The 17049-nt window shown below is 43.7% G+C and overlaps 3 protein-coding genes across 9 annotated transcripts; 2 read left to right on the top strand and 1 right to left on the bottom strand.

Moving 5' to 3' along the window:
* Positions 1 to 16: 16 nt before the first annotated feature.
* Positions 17 to 1432, bottom strand: LOC122622226 (probable 18S rRNA (guanine-N(7))-methyltransferase). Of its 2 annotated transcripts, XM_043800523.1 has the most exons (5): positions 1414 to 1432; positions 980 to 1050; positions 883 to 920; positions 262 to 827; positions 17 to 207 (listed from the first exon to the last, which is right to left on the bottom strand). In XM_043800523.1, exons 2-5 carry the CDS (start codon positions 1016 to 1018, stop codon positions 20 to 22), a joined length of 831 nt encoding a protein of 276 aa, XP_043656458.1. In that variant the 5' UTR covers positions 1019 to 1050; positions 1414 to 1432; the 3' UTR covers positions 17 to 19. The 2 variants fall into 2 exon arrangements, with proteins under 2 accessions (XP_043656458.1, XP_043656457.1); XM_043800522.1 differs by lacking the exon at positions 1414 to 1432 and having other exon boundaries at positions 980 to 1139.
* Positions 1166 to 17039, top strand: LOC122622223 (HEAT repeat-containing protein 5B). 6 transcript variants are annotated; one of them, XM_043800517.1, is made up of 8 exons: positions 1166 to 1318; positions 8167 to 8583; positions 8642 to 10282; positions 10337 to 10610; positions 10739 to 10771; positions 11246 to 14987; positions 15819 to 15839; positions 16330 to 17039. In XM_043800517.1, the coding sequence occupies exons 2-8, from the start codon at positions 8246 to 8248 to the stop codon at positions 16653 to 16655; spliced, it is 6375 nt and encodes a 2124-aa protein (XP_043656452.1). In that variant the 5' UTR covers positions 1166 to 1318; positions 8167 to 8245; the 3' UTR covers positions 16656 to 17039. The 6 variants fall into 6 exon arrangements, with proteins under 6 accessions (XP_043656452.1, XP_043656453.1, XP_043656448.1 ...); XM_043800518.1 differs by lacking the exon at positions 1166 to 1318 and adding an exon at positions 1561 to 1790; XM_043800513.1 differs by lacking the exon at positions 1166 to 1318 and adding an exon at positions 5565 to 5929.
* LOC122622225 lies at positions 1797 to 3454 on the top strand. Its single transcript, XM_043800520.1, has one exon. The coding sequence runs from the start codon at positions 2477 to 2479 to the stop codon at positions 3452 to 3454; it is 978 nt and encodes a 325-aa protein (XP_043656455.1). The 5' UTR covers positions 1797 to 2476.
* Positions 17040 to 17049: the final 10 nt, after the last annotated feature.

Raw genomic sequence — 17049 nt, 5'->3', positions numbered from 1 at the left:
TTAAATATAAAAACTTTATTCAAAATTTGCCGGTGCGCTTGCGTGCAGTGTACTTTGTATCTGGGCGGGTTTCCAACCCCTGGCGACGTCGACGCTCTTTCTTGGCTAGGATCCAATCACGTGATTTCTTTGGTGGTTTCCCACGGGCCTCACGGCAAGCATCACGTTTCTTGATATAATTGACACGACGTTCCTCTTCAGGTGAACCTAAAAAAGCAAAGATGTCAAGGAATTATTCAATAATTGTTATTTTAAACTAACCCAAAGCCTTTGGCAGCTCAGCAGATCCTCCAGTCATGAGCACGAGGTAGTACTTTTTAGCCTTGGCGGAGTTTGGATAGTCGACAACCAATCCCCCGTAAAACCCCGCCTTCATGGCTTGTGAGGTGACCATCTCGATCTGGTCGGAGTTTTCCGGATAAAACTGGAAGACAGCTCGGGCGGTACGAGTCAGGCAGGAAAACAAGGTGGTGAAGAACTTCAGCAGACGCTTGTGAGGATTGTGATACGACTTGTCCGCATTGCAGAGCCACTGGAGGGCAGAGATCGAGATGGCGCCGTCGAAGGTGCCCGGTTTAAAGGGCATTCCCTCGCCCATGTCCCCCAGAATCACATCGCCAGCTACCTCGCGTTCCACGGCGATATCAAGCATAGACTTTGAAATATCAATGCCGATCCACATGTGTTCGCTGTCCTCAAGAACGCTTCCTGATAGTCCAGAACCGCAGCCGATATCCAAAATCAAGCGACACTCATCATCATCCGGGAGCGCTAATAGTTCCAAGGCACGTTCGGCCATTTCCACTTGGATCTCAATTATGCGGGTGCTAAAAAAGTTGTAGTTCTTATGAGTTCGTTAATTTATTTAATGAATCAACTTACTTTGTGGAATATTTCTTGGCCTCATCATCGTTATAGAACTAGAGGAATTATAAATTACATAGGGTTCTCTGTATGGCCAGTACGTGGCTATACTCACAATTTCTGGCGGCGCCGAGTGCTCTGGTCTTCTGGCCATTCTCCCTGAATGATTTGTCTTAATTTGCAAAGCTGTGTACAGAAATTCAGGAGCGTTTTAATAAACAAAATAAACTCAGTACACGTGCTATCAACAAACAGCTGTTCGTCATTCACAACGAAACGTGGACAAACGTTTCGTCTATCGCTATCGGTTAAAGTTATCGAGCTAGCCTACACAACACATATCGCAGCGCAGTGAAAATTCGTGAAAAATGCAATTTTTCCAGTAAACTAAAAGCAATAACCATGTGAAGAGTGTGATTTAATGTGTAAACTTGTTTGTGCACCAAGTGAAACGGTGAGTTGAGCGTGAAAATACTTCGGAATTGAAAACAAAGCCACCATTTGCATGGGCCCAAATTGGGTGTGGGAGTGTGCCTGTAAAATTGATACCTGTGCGTGTGTATGATTCTGACGCGTCAACAAATACACATGACACTATTAAGTGCTAATTGGCCAGGCGGAAGTGCAAAAAGTTTAGATGTGCGTGTGTGAGACCGTTATGTATGCGCTAAAATACCAGTGGCACAGTTTGCGTTGGAAACCCGTTAATGCTGACTCGTTAGCCTTGCTCCAATTTGCTCGAAAAAAGCGAAAACTCATCTAGCCAGCAAACTCAAGAGGAACAACAACAGGTTAATGCTTCTCAAACAGCTGTTTGCCGGTCTCTCTGGCTCTCCTTTTTTGATCGACAGCGGACATCAGTGGCTCTCAAAGTGTAGTTCTGGCAAGTGAATGTAAAACTCCACCAAAGATGCATTTCATTTGATGTAAGTTATTATGTACTCTTCCCAAATAAATGAAGCAACCTAAATCAGGTTTATTTGCGGTACGCCTGCTGTCTGCCTGTTTTTGTGCACACTTTGCATATTTATGACCAAACTGGTTCTTCTTTTGGCAACGGAACATCTTTCACTCTTTCCAAGAACAACATTCTCCTCCGGTCATCGGTGGTTACAAAATTTACGCAACAAGCGGCAATCGCGGTCGCTGGCCTCTCCACTCAACGAGTTTGCTAAAACCCCCCGAAAAAAATAGCAGGTGAAAAAATAAGACAAACACCGAAGCTATAAGTACGCTCAGAAAATAATGATGTTAAAAGAATACATTATTTTTTATTCCATTGAGGCAAATTATTTGAAAAGGAGTTTTTCGAAGGAAAGTAAGAAATTTTTAGCAGATTATGTAATAAACATTCACACATATATAGAATATATATGACCCTAAAAATTATTCATATTTTCTTCGTAATGAAATACCTTTTGAAAGAGTATTAAGCTAAAGCCGAACCCGCTGTCACCCATTTTGGAAACCAGATACAGATACGGGGACAAAGACAGATATACAGAGCCAACTACAGATGCTCGTTGGCTGCTGGGAAGAGTCGCTTCAGTTGAGTGCCTTCATTCCCCCAGAGCAAACCGTTCCCGCCAGAAGAAAGTAAGAAAAGCAAGAAATGCGCAGTGGGCTAACGCTTCGTCCAATGCTGGTGGTGCTTCTAGTGGGTCACCTAATGGCTCCAGTGGCGCCAGCTAACCTACTGACCAGCTATCTGCCCGCCTCCATGCAGGCCTTGGCATACTATATAGACTTGCTGCAGTACGAGCCACTATCCAGCACAACAGTGGAGCCTCCTTTCAGTGCGGATGATGAAGGAGTGATATCAACCACCGCCAGTCCTCGGCCATCCACACCGTTGCCCACGAGGATGAGAACTACTACCACAAGGCGACCGATTGGAGCAGGTGTGTCTGGATCTGGTGGCATGGGCTGGTGGCAACCGCCAAGTTGGTGGGAGACCCCGCATCGAACTTCCACTACCGAGAGACCCACATCCCCACCCACTTTGCCGCACCGTCCGGCAATTTTCGCACCAGCCGCCCCGCCGGAAAAGTCGCTTGAGGGCAACGATCTATTTGCAGAAATCGGAGATGATGAGGACTTTGATAACCTGCCTTTGTCTTTGATCCGTGATATTCAAAACGAGCGCTACGACTTTACCAACGATGTGGAGTCGCTGGATAACTTTTTGCGCCTCTACGACGATAATTACGGAAGGGCAGCTTTTGGTTCTGAGTCTGCGATGGATCGATGGAGTACCGCCTCGATAGCTGGCAAAAAGAGGGTTCCCCCCACAAAGCCCTATGTGGATTTCCTGCTGGTTTACGATCTGCTAAAGCGCGATGCCAAGGCGGCGAGTCTGAGCAAGTATGAGGGATATTCCGAGGATCTGCTGGTGGAGCTGCACGCGTTGTCCCAGGTTTCTGCGGCCAGGCAATTGCATACTCTCTTTAAACGGATGCTGGACCGGGGCGATATCCAGCGCAGTGACGTGGTGGCCCGCGTCCAGGGAATCGCCAAAGATCTGGGGAATCCCAAAAGCGCCACTTCCAAGGCATTGACTTTTATTCCCAGCATGCAGTTTTTACCTTAAGCTCCTAGGATAAGTCATAATAAAGTCGACCTTATAATTGTGTGTGTACTTTGATAAATTTGAATTTTTGTTTTAGAAAATAGTTAACTAACATTTATTTTATATATATTATTTATTTGAGCCTATTTTTTTTAAAACAGACAGTTTACAAAAATTTGTTATACATAATTTGTATCTCATTTTTGTTCGTTGATCATTGGAAATTAGTAGCATCGCGTTCTTCTTCTATTATTACAAATCAAAGCAACTATTTATTACCCGACTTGTGCTTTTTACTATATTTTGTAATCTATGACTCGCAGGTTGAAATTAGGTTTAATTTGCACTGGTGTACCATACCACACCACTCATTAATATTCGTGTTTCTAGTATTTCTTCTTTCGTCTTCAAAAAGATTAATTCAGTTCGGACACCTATTTATACTCGTTACCCATAGAGTAACAGAGTATACTAGATTCGATGAAAGGTATCTTTCAAGGAATCTTTGGAAGGAATCGTTTCCGACCCAATGAAGTATTTATGTACATACATTCATATATTTTATTAATTAGGAACATTTGACCATATTTATACCCGTTACTCGTAGAGTAAAAGGGTATACTAGATTCGTTGAAAAGTAGAAACAGGCAGAAGGAAGCGTTTCCGACCATATAAAGTATATATATTCTTGATCAGGATCAATAGCCGAGTCGATCTAGCCATGTCCGTCTGTCTGTCCATATGAACGTCGAGATCTCAGAAACTAGAAAAGCTAGAAAGTTGAGATTAAGCATGCAGACTCCAAAGACATAGACGCAGCGCAAGTTTGTTGGCCCATGTTGCCACGCCCATACTGTCACACCCACAGTTTTGAAAAATGTTTTGATATTTTTTCTTTTTTTTGTAAATCTTGTAAATATCTCTCGATTTGCCAAAAATCTTGTCACGACCACTCTAACGCCCACAAACCGCCCAAAGCGGTAAAAAATGTTTTGATATTTTTTCATATTTTTGTAAGTCTTGTCAATATCTCTCGATTTGCCAAAGATCTTTATGCCACGCCCTCTCTAACGCCCACAAACCACCAAAAACTGTAAGTGTTGAAGTTTCTCCTTCGCACTTATACTAGCTTATATCTGTATCAGATAGTCGGGGAACTCGACTACAGCGTTCTCTCTTGTTTTGATTTTGTATTTGTTTAGCCAATTTTTATCGATATACCAAAACAATGATAAATTTACTCGTTCGCACTCCCACAAGCTAAGTAACAGGTATCTGATAGTCGAGGAACTCTTGTTGTGTGATTAAATTTGTATTTGTGACCGATTCTAGATCAGTCTGCAGACCCTTTACGGCCGGAAGTGCCACCGAAGGTATTCTCTTAGCACAAAGCGAGCAGAACACAGAACACCCCCTACCGCCCTTCCGTCTCCTTGAGCACTGAATCAGCCAAACAACTTAAATGACACATTGACATAGTTCACGCCAATGCGGGAGTGTGCATCGGTGCTAATGTGCCTAAAAGTCTATAACAGGTCCGCCGGCTGCAAATTGTTGCTAAATCAGCTGCGATTCTAACGTGCGACGTCATCGGCACTCTCTCACAAGCCGCTCTCTTCTGCTAGCTTGCCACCGTACTCGACTCGTACTCTTCTCGAACATGCCCTTCTTGTTGCTGTTGCTGCTGCACTGGGATGTTTTTCTTGTGTTCTTTCCACCGCTCTTTGATTTTATTTTGTTTTGGCGCTCTCTCACTTTGAAATTTATTTATTTACATACTGAAGTTGTGTATTCACTTCTAGAGGCGGTTTACAGATATTTGCTAATTTATTTTTATGTACTTTTCAACTAAATTAAAAAAGTTTGTATTTATTATTTTTTTGAACTTTATTATTAAAGGAAACAAATTTGTTTAAAGAAAATTCCTTTCTATATATTAGCAAATGAATAAATAAATACTCAAGAACTGAACGAATCTGTATCCAGGGCTGCTGACATTTGGTAACGATTTTACTCTCAGAAAGGGTATTAAGAGAGAACACTCTTTCGTTCGGTGGGTTGCTGTTTGCCAACGCTCTTTCATTTCATTTTGTTTTTGTACTCGGTGCGCGAAGCAAGTGTAAGCGGATCTGGTTGGGCCTGCCTCTACTCCAGAGTAGCGCCTGTAATCTCATCTAATTCTGTTTTATTTTTTCGCCACTTACGCCACATCGAGTGACAAGCTATTGAAGAATTAATCGCCCTGATGAAACTGAAAACAAAGCAATAATAACAAGCAATTTTAAACAAACTCCATTAAGACATTTAAATACTGCTGAAAGTGCTGTTGTGGAAAAGTTATCGATTTGTGTGAAAGTTGCAGGCTGCAGATTGGCGAGAGAAAAGCCAAAGAAAGTTTTCTGGTAATGTGACGCCACAGCAAACCACAACAATGGAAAACTTAAACTTTGCACGCACGCCGCAATTTCTGCGCAAAGTTATCTTCGAGGCGCGCAGGTAAATTCAGGAAGAAAACAAAAACAAAGCAGGAGGGTGGGGTGCTCGAGGGGGGTGGAAAGTGGAAAAGTCAACCACCACCACCATCCAGAAGAAATAACCACCCACCGGCGAACGAGTCACCCTAATGTTCCGTGTTCCACAGGACAAGTCTAGTCGGGACTTGCATTTGTGGCTGCTTCTTGGTTTCTTTTCTCTAGCTGGGTTGCACCTTACAGGTTTTACTTGTTTTCCTTTTGTAGGCGGTAAAGTGGGTGCCAGGGGGCGGTGCAGCAGCCCGACGGCGTCTTATGTAACTCGAGCCTGCAGACGTCAATGGTTCGGTGTCCTCACGTCAGAGGATTATTTCTCCTTGTATGTGCACACAGCGGTGGTCAAAGTAATAGCACTAAAATTCTTGTTCATAGTTAGGCGAAGAAATTGTAACGTATCGATTATGAATTATGAATGAGGGCATTACATTTAGACATTGTTGTTTTTTCAACAAAAGGAAATACTCATCACTCTAGCAACATTTAGGTATTCACAATATTTTAATGATGATGTTTTTAGTAAAAAACAGTTAAATTAAATAAATCCTATTCGAGCTAACTAGCTACACAACAAATTTTTTAGTCACAGCTCACTCAGAATAATTTTTTGGCAGTTTTAGTTTTGTGAGAGCATATGAAATGAATAAATGTGATATATCTTATTCTTAGTGCTATTTTGCCCACTGAAATTGTAAGCAGTGTGAGAATATGTGCCTTGTGCAACATGCCACACAAGCCACTCGCAGCACAAACCGCAAACAAAGACCAAAGGCAACAAATAAGCAGACGGAAGGAGCTGCATCGAACAGAAACCCCTGGAACCAATAACCCCAAGGCACGGGATACCCTTTGAGAGGCCGACAATTAGTAATAGGAAATTCCACATACTCTTGAAAAAAATGTTTACCAAAGTGGATGTTATCTGAATAACCATTTTTGTAAGGACTCCCTATAAATAAACGCCCTATTTATGCAAAAATGTTGCTTAACAAACTGACTGAGCGTTGACAATACACATTTTTATTTATTTTAATAATAAATAAAAAAAATGTCCTGAATGAACCAAAAAAATCGAATTAAAATGATTCATTTGTATATGCGTAATTCCATAGTGAAAATGTGACTAATAAAATCACTCTTGCAAACATGTCAGAAGGTTTCCAGTAAAGCAATTACTGCAAACGACCTTCCCAAGCACCATTGTGCTCCAACGTCCCAACCATTAAAATTGCAGCCCACCTCCCACAAATCCGTCCCATTGTCTCAGCTTACCCCAATACCCATAGCCGGCGGACATCATTTCGCACATTGCACACAAATGACGAGGACAAGAGACGCATCCGCATTGAACCCCTTTGATTTTTCGTAGGAAAAGTCTTTGTTTCTCCTTAATGATTTGGTTCCTCTTGACTTTGCCGCCATCTGTGTCAACGGGCGCTGCAATCGAGCCCAAGGCGACAGCTCTTTCCCGCACTTATCAAAGCTGGATGGGAGTGGGTTTGTGGATAAAACAAGAAAGTAGGACGGGTGTGGGTGGACTTCCTAGTCGCTACCAGTGCAGTTTCCGTTCGAAGTGTGGCGGCGCATCGATACATTTGTATATGTTTCTGGGTTGACTTCATCACCGTCATCATCGCCGTATATATAGATTGAGTGATGCATACTTTTCCACACAATACTATGGGGGACTGCCACGCTGCGCCCCTTCTATTATAAACGTATATTCTGTAGAGTGATTGCTCTACTTATTGGTGGCAAGCATTTAAGGCATATTTGCTTTGGTTAAAGGGACACAATTTCCAAGGTTTCTGTTATAAATAAATAATTTTATCTTTTCAATAGTTACATTTCATAAATTTGTTTCCCTACCAATTTCCCATCTATTTCACCACTCTACATCTATGGCTAATGGTTGTTTTTTAATTCACATACGTACATATATATCAATTAATGTTGATCTGCACACTTGGTGGTTATACAACGTTAAGTATTAAAAAAAAAAGAAAACATAACATGACTTAATACATTCTTAACATAGGGAAATAATCATTTTTGTTAAGCTTAATCTGAAATGCGTACTAGTATACTCAAATGGCAAGGTTAAAGGTCAACCGAATAGTCCCGAACACACTCATCAACCATATGTTGCGTTTAATTACAAAAACATTCCTCAATTTATATTATTTTTTCTCGCTTGTTCTGCAGATCGTTTATAAACAGCGACCAATTTTCCGCCTCATCCGCAAGGGGACGCTCGGAAACTGAGGAGGAGGCTTTATCCGAAATGGAGCTGGCCCACACTTTGACCCTTAATGAGGAGGCTCTCAAGCAGTTGCCCGAACACAAGCGGCCTGTGTTCGAGTTGGAATGGCTGCGCTACTTGGAGAAGTCCCTGCCACTGGTGTCCAAGGCGGAGATCAAGGCGAGCCAAAAGAAGCTGGTGCAGCAGCTCTCTGAACGAATCCAGGGTGCTCCAGGTCCGCCCATTCGTAAGCTTATTGCTAGCGCGTTGGCCACGCTATTCTCCGTCGGTGACACCTTCATGCTCTTTGACACCGTCAACGCCTGCAATGACATCCTGAAGAACAAGGACGATTCGCCCAGCTACTTGCCAACCAAGCTGTGAGTATATTTCATATAAATATATACCAAATCGAAACTCAGTCTCTTTTATCCCCAGCGCCGCCATCTGTGTGCTGGGCTCGATGTATGAAAAGCTGGGCAGGATGATGGGCCGCACCTACGAAGATACGGTGCAGATCCTTATTCGAACACTTCGCAACGCTGAGTCGCAGGCGCGAATTGAGATCATGCACACGCTGGAGAAGGTGAGCGCTGGCATGGGAACCGCCATTGCCAACGTGCACAAAGATATTTACAAGGCTGCCAAGCATTGCCTATTGGACCGTGTTATGGCTGTTCGAGTGGCTGCAGCCCGCTGCATCCTCAAAATGATATATAGTGCACCATTCCTCTATCAAACGGAGTTGGAAAGCCTGGGAACATTATGCTTCCGAGCCTTCGACGGCAGCAACTACGAAGTACGATGTGCAGTAGCTCAACTGCTGGGAACACTTCTGGCCTACACTCAACAACTGGCAGAAGCCGCAACAGGCAAAAAGAAGCAGGGACAAGTGGTGGCTATACAGGCGGCAAAGGGAGCTACCCAACGTTTGGTTTCCCTCGATGAAGCGCTGGGCATCCTGATGTCAGGTTTCCTTCGAGGTGGCGCCTCTTTTCTCAAAGGTACCGGAGAGATTATTAAAGGCAGCTCAGGAGTCAACCGAGAAGTCCGAGTGGGTGTAACGCATGCCTACGTTGTTTTTGTGCAATTCATGGGCAGCGTTTGGTTGGAACGACAGTTAAACACATTTCTGGCACATGTTTTAGATTTGGTGGCCAATCCAAAGGCAGCGTGCTCCCACGTGGATGCAGTGTATTCGCGCAAATGCATCAGCTTTATACTCCGATCAACAATTGGCAAGATGCTAGGCGAAAAGGCGCAAAGCGCTGCCTGCAAGGAACTGGTCCATCTGGTAGCCAAACAGATGAACTCTATTGACTTTAATCCCGAGAACGCCAAGGATTCTAATCAAGAAACTTTGTTCAGTCAGCACCTGCTGGTGTGTGCCCTCCAGGAACTTAGTTCCCTACTAATTGGATTAGGAACCACGGCTCAGAACTTGTTGGGAGATCAATCCCTGCAAGCTATCGATGCCACCTGTGCCGTTTTGATACATCCCTGTGCCGCTGCCCGTTTGGCTGCCGCTTGGTGCTTACGATGCGCTTGTGTGGCGGTTCCTGGGCAAATCACTCCATTGATTGATCGCTTTGTAGAGGCCATCGAGCAAATGCGATCCTCGCCAGAAGCAATGGCCGGATATAGCTGCGCTTTGGCGGCAATTTTGGGAAGCGTTCGGTACTCGCCATTGGGCATACCCCACACAAAGGGCAAGGTCGTGTTCAACTGTGCGGAGGAACTGCTGCGATCTGCTTCCCAGAATAGCCGCATGTCGCTGCACCGTACCCAGGCCGGCTGGCTATTAATTGGAGCAATAATGACTTTAGGATCGCCGGTAGTCAAGGGACTGTTGCCGCGGATGCTGCTACTGTGGCGGAACTCGTTTCCGCGGTCAAACAAAGAGCTTGAATCGGAAAAGGCTCGTGGTGATGCCTTCACTTGGCAGGTGACGCTAGAGGGCAGAGCTGGAGCTCTTTCTGTAATGCACAGCTTCCTGCTTAACTGCCCGGATCTGCTCAACGAAGACATAACCAGACGACTGCTCACTCCCATCGAAAGCGCACTGGCCATGCTGGTCAAGTGAGTGTCATCTTTTTTCAGCTTATCTGTCACGCTTATTGATACTTTTTCCAGCTTGGCATCTGTCCTTAAGAGCTATGGAACCCAGCTCAAGGCTCCGGCAGCTATGGTACGGCTGCGTCTCTTTGAAACGCTGACTCTGCTGCCGGCTAATGCACTAGAGGCCTCCTATACGCATCTTCTCCGCATGCTCGTCTCGGAGTTTACTCTTGCGGATAACGCGGCCAACACTACAAACTCTTTGTTGCGGACGCTTTGTCATGGTGATGATTCGATCATACTGGGCACTTGGCTGCAGGAAACTAATCATCGCACCATTGAAGATCAGGTGAGTTTAATTTGGAAGCTTGGGTACATCTTCCCATAAATGTGTGTGTACGCTGAACCAACTGTCTATCCGTAAACCCCAAATCACTGTTTTTCCACCCTTCTCTCTATAATTGTGCTTATCCAAAGATGGAGCCAAATCGCAAAGTCGATGGCGAGCATGTAAGTGGAGTGCAATATCTGCTACCAGTGTTTGTTTCTAGTTTTATTAAGTCGTTACATGTATATTAGCCTATATTTATTATTCAACATATTGGAATTGATTTTGATTCTTAATTGAGCATGAGTAAAAATTTTGAAAATGTTTAAGTGTGTGATTTTAATAGGTTCAAATAGCTGAACATAATTAAATGTTTTTATTTTGTAGCTAAATTGTTTTTAAAATTCCGATATCGAGTGCAAACTGTTGATATGCTTTCAGTAAGCTTTTTTGTTGTTAATCTTATAACAATGTATATAGTTCTTTAATTATGGCTGAGAAAATCATATCAGAATCGATATTGATGCTTTTCCTGCATGAATGAATTTTAAATTATCTTTATTTTGTCATAAGTTGTTTTTAAAGTAAATTACAGATTAATTATTATTTATTATTTATTTATTTATTTTATTAATTAAAATTTCGTTGTTTTTTAGCTGCAACCCAATAGCGCCGCGGGATCTGGCGCCCTAGAGCACGATCCATGCTGTCTATACCGTCCCAGTTGGTCTGCCCTAGGCACTGGATCCAGCTCCAATGGTGCATCAACAACATCCACTGGTGGAAGCAGTGGCGGCGGAGGAAGCAACATCCAGCAGATCAGCAAGGCACAACAGTGTCCAGGACCATTGCCACTTGGAGTAGCAGTGATCGATATGGCAGTGACTCTGTATGGAACCATCTTTCCCAAAGTGGCAAACAAGCATAGACTGCAGATGTTAGAGCACTTTACTGAGTGTATTCGACAGGCCAAGAGCAGTCGCCAAGAAGCCGTCCAAATGAATATATTTACGGCTCTGCTTTGCGCTCTAAAAAATCTGACAGACAGCAAGACAAGCCTAGGCCAGGAGGATGTACGAAAAAGTGCCACGGCATTGGTAGTTGCATCGTTGACGAGTGCCAATTCTACCATTCGGTGTGCGGCTGGAGAGGCCTTGGGACGATTAGCCCAGGTCGTGGGAGATTCCCATTTTACCGCGGAGTTGGCTCAAAATAGTTTTGATAAACTAAAGTCTGCCAGAGATGTGGTTACGAGGACTGGACATTCACATGCCCTCGGCTGCCTGCATCGCTACGTGGGTGGCATGGGATCGTCGCAGCATCTGAGCACTAGTGTATCCATTCTTCTGGCCTTGGGTCAAGATAGTGCGTCGCCAGTGGTACAGGCTTGGTCGCTTTATGCTTTGGCGCAGATTGCCGACTCTGGAGGTCCAATGTTCCGCGGCTATGTGGAGGCAACCCTGACGCTGTGCCTGAAACTTCTACTTACCGTACCCCACGCTCATGTTGATGTACATCAGTGTGTGGGCCGCGTAGTCAATGCGTTGATCACCACTGTGGGACCGGAGCTACAAGGAGGAGGTGGACCAGTAGCCAGCATGAGAGGATCATTCCTCTGTTCAGCAGCTCTCCTTCAATCACACTCAGATTCTCTTGTGCAAGCTGAGGCTATTGGTTGCCTACAGCAGCTACATCTTTTTGCCAGTAAATCTCTGCAACTAGAAGAGTTGGTACCCACTCTCGTTGGAATGCTAGCCTGTAACTATTTCATACTTCGCAAGGCCTCTGTTTCCTGTCTCCGGCAGTTGGCACATCGGGAAGCTAAAGAAGTTTGTGAATTAGCCTTAACTATTAACGCCGAACATCTTCCTGATTTGGTAATAACGGAGTATGGACTTCCAGGATTGCTTTTCTCTCTGCTCGACACAGAAACGGATGCCGAGATGCTGAGAAACATTCATGATACACTTACTTCCATGCTTCAAATGCTGGCTGCAGATAATCTCAGCTCATGGTTGAGTCTTTGCAAGAACGTGTTAACCGTCGCTGTGGAAGGAGGACTAAATGATGATCCTGCTAGTGGAGAACAAAGCAAGAGCAAAGATGCTGGAGGAGAAGATGTGGACGAGGACGAAGAGGAGGAGTATGCTGATGATGTAACAGAATACCGAGCAGAAGAGAACACATCCACCCATCCGGCAGTGCAACCAAAGTGGCCCACTCGTGTTTTCGCCGCCCAGTGCGTGCGACGGATCATATCCAGCTGTGAAGCTGCTAGTTCAGTGCACTTTGATCTCTTACAGGCTAAGGAACAGCAACTCATTCGCTCTCGCGGAGATTACCTCATCCTGCACTTGGCGGAACTTATTCGAATGTCCTTCATGGCCGCCACCTCAGATTCGGATCAATTGAGATTAGAAGGATTGCGCACTCTGCAGGAAATAATCGATCGATTCGCTAATGTTCCAGAACCAGAATTCCCCGGACATCTACTCTTAGAGCAGTTCCAGGCTCAGGTGGGAGCTGCTTTGCGTCCTGCTTTCGCGCCGGATACTCCCTCTCATGTGACGGCTGCTGCTTGTGAAGTTTGCTCAGCGTGGATTGGATCTGGAGTAGCTCGCGACATAGGGGATCTAAAAAGAGTTCATCAGCTGCTAGTCAGTTCCCTTGATAAGCTTTCCTCGAAAACCAACAGCACTCAGTTATATAACGAATCAATGGCTACTTTGGAGAAGCTAAGCATCCTAAAGGCGTGGGCAGAGGTTTATATTGTGGCTATGATAGGAAATGGAAAGGCTCCGGCTTCCTTACTGAACCTCCAGTCCCAACAGTCCGGCTTACAATCCTCAGGCAATGTGGAAACGGACTTAGATGTTCCTGACAGTAGAGGTGAAAGTCTTCTAGGATTGGTGCAACCTGAGCTTCACAATCTTTCAACACACTGGCTAAGTGCTATGAAGGATCACGCCTTGCTGCTACTACCTGCGGAGTTCCAGTCCCAACTACCACACGACGGAGGAGCTTTTTACACCACGGACACAATTAACTCGTCAAAACCACATTACATGACCAGTTGGCCTCCAATCCTCTATGCCTCCGCACTATGGTTAAGGGATGAGGGGTTCGCCCGTCATCTTGATACAAGTGAAGCCGCAGCGGAATCCAACAATAATCAGATCACTCACGGATCTTTGTCGGCGGATCGCTTCCATATGATCTTCGGCATCTGCATGGAGGCACTCTGCAGCATGAGAAGTTCTGAAAGGCCTAAAAACATTGTGAGCTGCCTTCGCTCACTGCACAGCATCTTTGATTCTGATTGGGCTAGGAGACAGTTGGTCAAGGATCGGGCTTTAACCATTGAACTCTGTCATGTTCTACACCGCCAGATACTGACGAGAGATGAATTACTCGTTCAACTTCTTTGCGTGGAAATTTTGAAGCAAACAATCCGTGCTGCTAGGGAAGATTTGGAAAGGAAACGGGACAATAATGCAAACTCTGAAAAGGGGAGTGGGGAGCGACATGGTGAAGATGATTCTATGCAGCCAGGAAGCTCGCATGTCTACGCCGTTCTGGAGGTTTGTCTTTGTCTATTTGTTCGCCAAATACCTACGATGAATCCCACGAGGCAGGGAGCTGGTGGCTCCGGCCTGCAGCTGGATTTTGCCTATGCCAAAATGGCCACTGGCTCGTCATTCTTCTCGGTGCTGGGTGATGAAAACGGCCTGCTTGTAGCCAGCGGACTGCAGTGCGTCGAACAGTTGCTGGATTTATGTACACCCAAGGGTGCCCTTGCAATCCTGCCCACCGTCCTGTATATGACAACTAGTATCGTTAAGGAAATCGCCAACAAGTCGGCCATAGATAGTACTATTTTGGCAAACACATGTGCAGTGAAGTCTGCCTTGCAGTGCTTGCGATCCGTTTGTGTCCACAAGTGGGCTAAAGTAGAGGAGACAACCGAGGAATGGCAACAGTTACTTCAAAGTGCCCTTGCCACCATTGTGGATCTCACCAAAACGGCTGGCGATAACGAGGAAAGGAAAGTCGACGAGGTCACTATGCTGTTGGCCATCACGGTTTTCATCCTACATACCCCCGCCTCCGTTGTGTCTACTCCTTCTTTGCAATATCCCTGCATTAATCACTTCCGGCAGTGCCTGCAGTCGGAGCACCTCTCCGTAAAGCTGCGCTGCATCGAGACAACTCGATCGATCTTCGCTCGGGCCGAATTGAAGACGGCAACCCCTTACATCCACGCACTTGCGCCTAGGATAATCGAATCGTTGTATGCGGAGTCCAGCAAGGTGCCCACAGGCGAGCTGGAGCTACAGATTACCCTTGAGAGCATCATTACCGTTGAGCAACTTATAGACTTGTCGGAGCCACAAAACCGTAAGTAAATGGGTATAATTAAGAATTGTTTAGCTTGGTCTTTCTTTAAGACACGGGGTACTCCTATTTTTGTAAGAACATTTTAGAATTTAACCTTAATAACATGTTTTCGATTATGTTATATCAATAGACTTAAAATGTATGCTTTTGAAGGAAGGGTATAATTTACAATTATAAAACATGGAAACTTTAAAACGTATGAAACAGGCAAAAGGAAGCGTTTTCGACCCTATAAAGCATATATATTTTTGGCTGTGTCCATTTTTTTAAATTTCTATTGATATTTCAAAAAGATGTTGTAATTTCTTCTTCGCACTTTAAATAGCTGGAGCAACGGATATCTAATAGTCCAGCGTTGTTTCTTGTTTGTTAATTAAGAGGTTAACATAATATAAAAATTGCTAACAAGTAAAAATGGTTCAGTTTTTTACATTATAGCTTTCTTTAGAAGACATCTTATTTGATGTTTAATTTTTGTGAATATAAAGATTAAATATTACTATTATTACTTCCCAAACTCGACATTACTTGCATTTGGTGCAGGAGTACCCCATCTTATAATATATGTAGTTCACAGCAGTACCCCCTTCCCCGCCTATATAGTTGACAGTCTCCCCTTTCCAACATTTGCCATTAGGCTGCTCTGTTTCTACAAATATCTCTTCGAATGCAGCCAAAGTATTGGTTAAGTAACATACATTTCAAACTTCACACTTTGGAAAAAAAAAAAGAAATACGTTATTATATATTTGCTCTCTTTTCTGTCTTCTCTTTTTATCAACTCACAAATCATTTACAAAACACTAAACCAAAAATGAAATCAAATGTTAGGAAACATAAACTTACTACAAGGTAAATAGAAGAGTTCGATCGCAAACTCACATGTTTCATGTCGAAAAAGCATTTCAGAAATTTAAGGCAGTGCAAACGAAACAATAAAAGTTTTAATTTCTTATCTTTGACACGCGTTGTTATTTTACTACATTGTCATCGTCTTACTATGTAATTGCAAATGGAATACTTTTTCTACAACAATAAAAAAGGAACATCATCCTGTTCTTTTCTCTAATAAAGTTTCTTATATTTATATAAACTGTCATTTAGTTTTGAAATGCTTCGTTAATTGCACCCTTAATGATTTCGAATGCACCAATCCATAGAATAGCTGAACACCTAGTTTCTAGTTCTTGTTGTCAAAGAAGATTACGCTTTAAATGTTGCACGTATGAAGTAAACGTATGGGATGATGCGACTTGTCTATCTCTGTGAATGGTTGTTCTGTTTAGCAAGCATTTAAATTTAAGTTTAAAATATTAATTGTTTCCCTGTCCACACTTCACAGATATTCAAATGCTGACTTTATTGGTCCCTGTGCTTATTGGATTCCTTGCGGAGCCTAGTCGACTCCGGACGCTGCCAAAGTACCAACGGCAGCTCCACGACCAGGCGCTGCAGTGGCTTCTGAAGATCGGTCCCAAATATCCGCAGGAATTCAAAGCCCTGATGAGTCAATCCCCGGAACTGCGACAAAAACTAGAAGCGGCCATTCGCAGCCAGCAACAGTCGATTAACATTGCCCAAAAAGCAAGCGAGGCGCAGAGGAACCTGCTGGCCAAGCCGCAGAAGCCCACGATTAAGCTGAAGACGGATTTCAGTAACTTCCAATGAGCGCCTCCTCCGGGATTCGAACAAAATAGTCCTCACGCTCAGCTCATAAAAATGCTTTGTAATGCATTGTGGACGCATGTACAATAGGATGGATCGGTTCTTTTTATATTGAAAATGAGGTTTTGACAATTCTGCTCTGGGTAAACATCCAGGATAGAGGTTACATTTTGAAAGGATTCTAAAACGCCAACAAAAAAAACAATATTTTTAAACTACATTCAGAAAAATGAGCCACCCTAATGCACATCGGTCCGTCACTTGATTTTGTTGTATGCGAAATACATTGAGAGTACCTACAAGTTTATAAATTATTTGTTAGCCATTGTAATGAATTATTATATAACGCGATATAAAGTAAAAAAATATAAACTTTTAAAGCTTAAATATTTCAATA

This window comes from Drosophila teissieri, chromosome 3R, assembly GCF_016746235.2.
Source record: "Drosophila teissieri strain GT53w chromosome 3R, Prin_Dtei_1.1, whole genome shotgun sequence".
NCBI lineage: Eukaryota > Metazoa > Arthropoda > Insecta > Diptera > Drosophilidae > Drosophila > Drosophila teissieri.
Note: the sequence above shows the minus strand (reverse complement) of the source record. Positions and strands in the feature narration are given on the sequence as shown.

Coding starts and splice junctions, on each gene's coding strand:
- LOC122622225 (XM_043800520.1), top strand. CDS start 2,477: ATGCGCAGTGGGCTAACGCTTCGTCCAATGCTGGTGGTGCTTCTAGTG.
- LOC122622223 (XM_043800513.1), top strand. CDS start 5,865: ATGGAAAACTTAAACTTTGCACGCACGCCGCAATTTCTGCGCAAAGTT. Junction 10,611..10,738: donor ATCGCACCATTGAAGATCAG/GTGAGTTTAATT, acceptor GCTTATCCAAAG/ATGGAGCCAAATCGCAAAGT. Junction 15,840..16,329: donor AAACATAAACTTACTACAAG/GTAAATAGAAGA, acceptor CACACTTCACAG/ATATTCAAATGCTGACTTTA.
- LOC122622226 (XM_043800523.1), bottom strand. CDS start 1,018: ATGGCCAGAAGACCAGAGCACTCGGCGCCGCCAGAAATT. Junction 828..882: donor GCCAAGAAATATTCCACAAA/GTAAGTTGATTC, acceptor CAACTTTTTTAG/CACCCGCATAATTGAGATCC. Junction 208..261: donor TGAGCTGCCAAAGGCTTTGG/GTTAGTTTAAAA, acceptor TTGCTTTTTTAG/GTTCACCTGAAGAGGAACGT.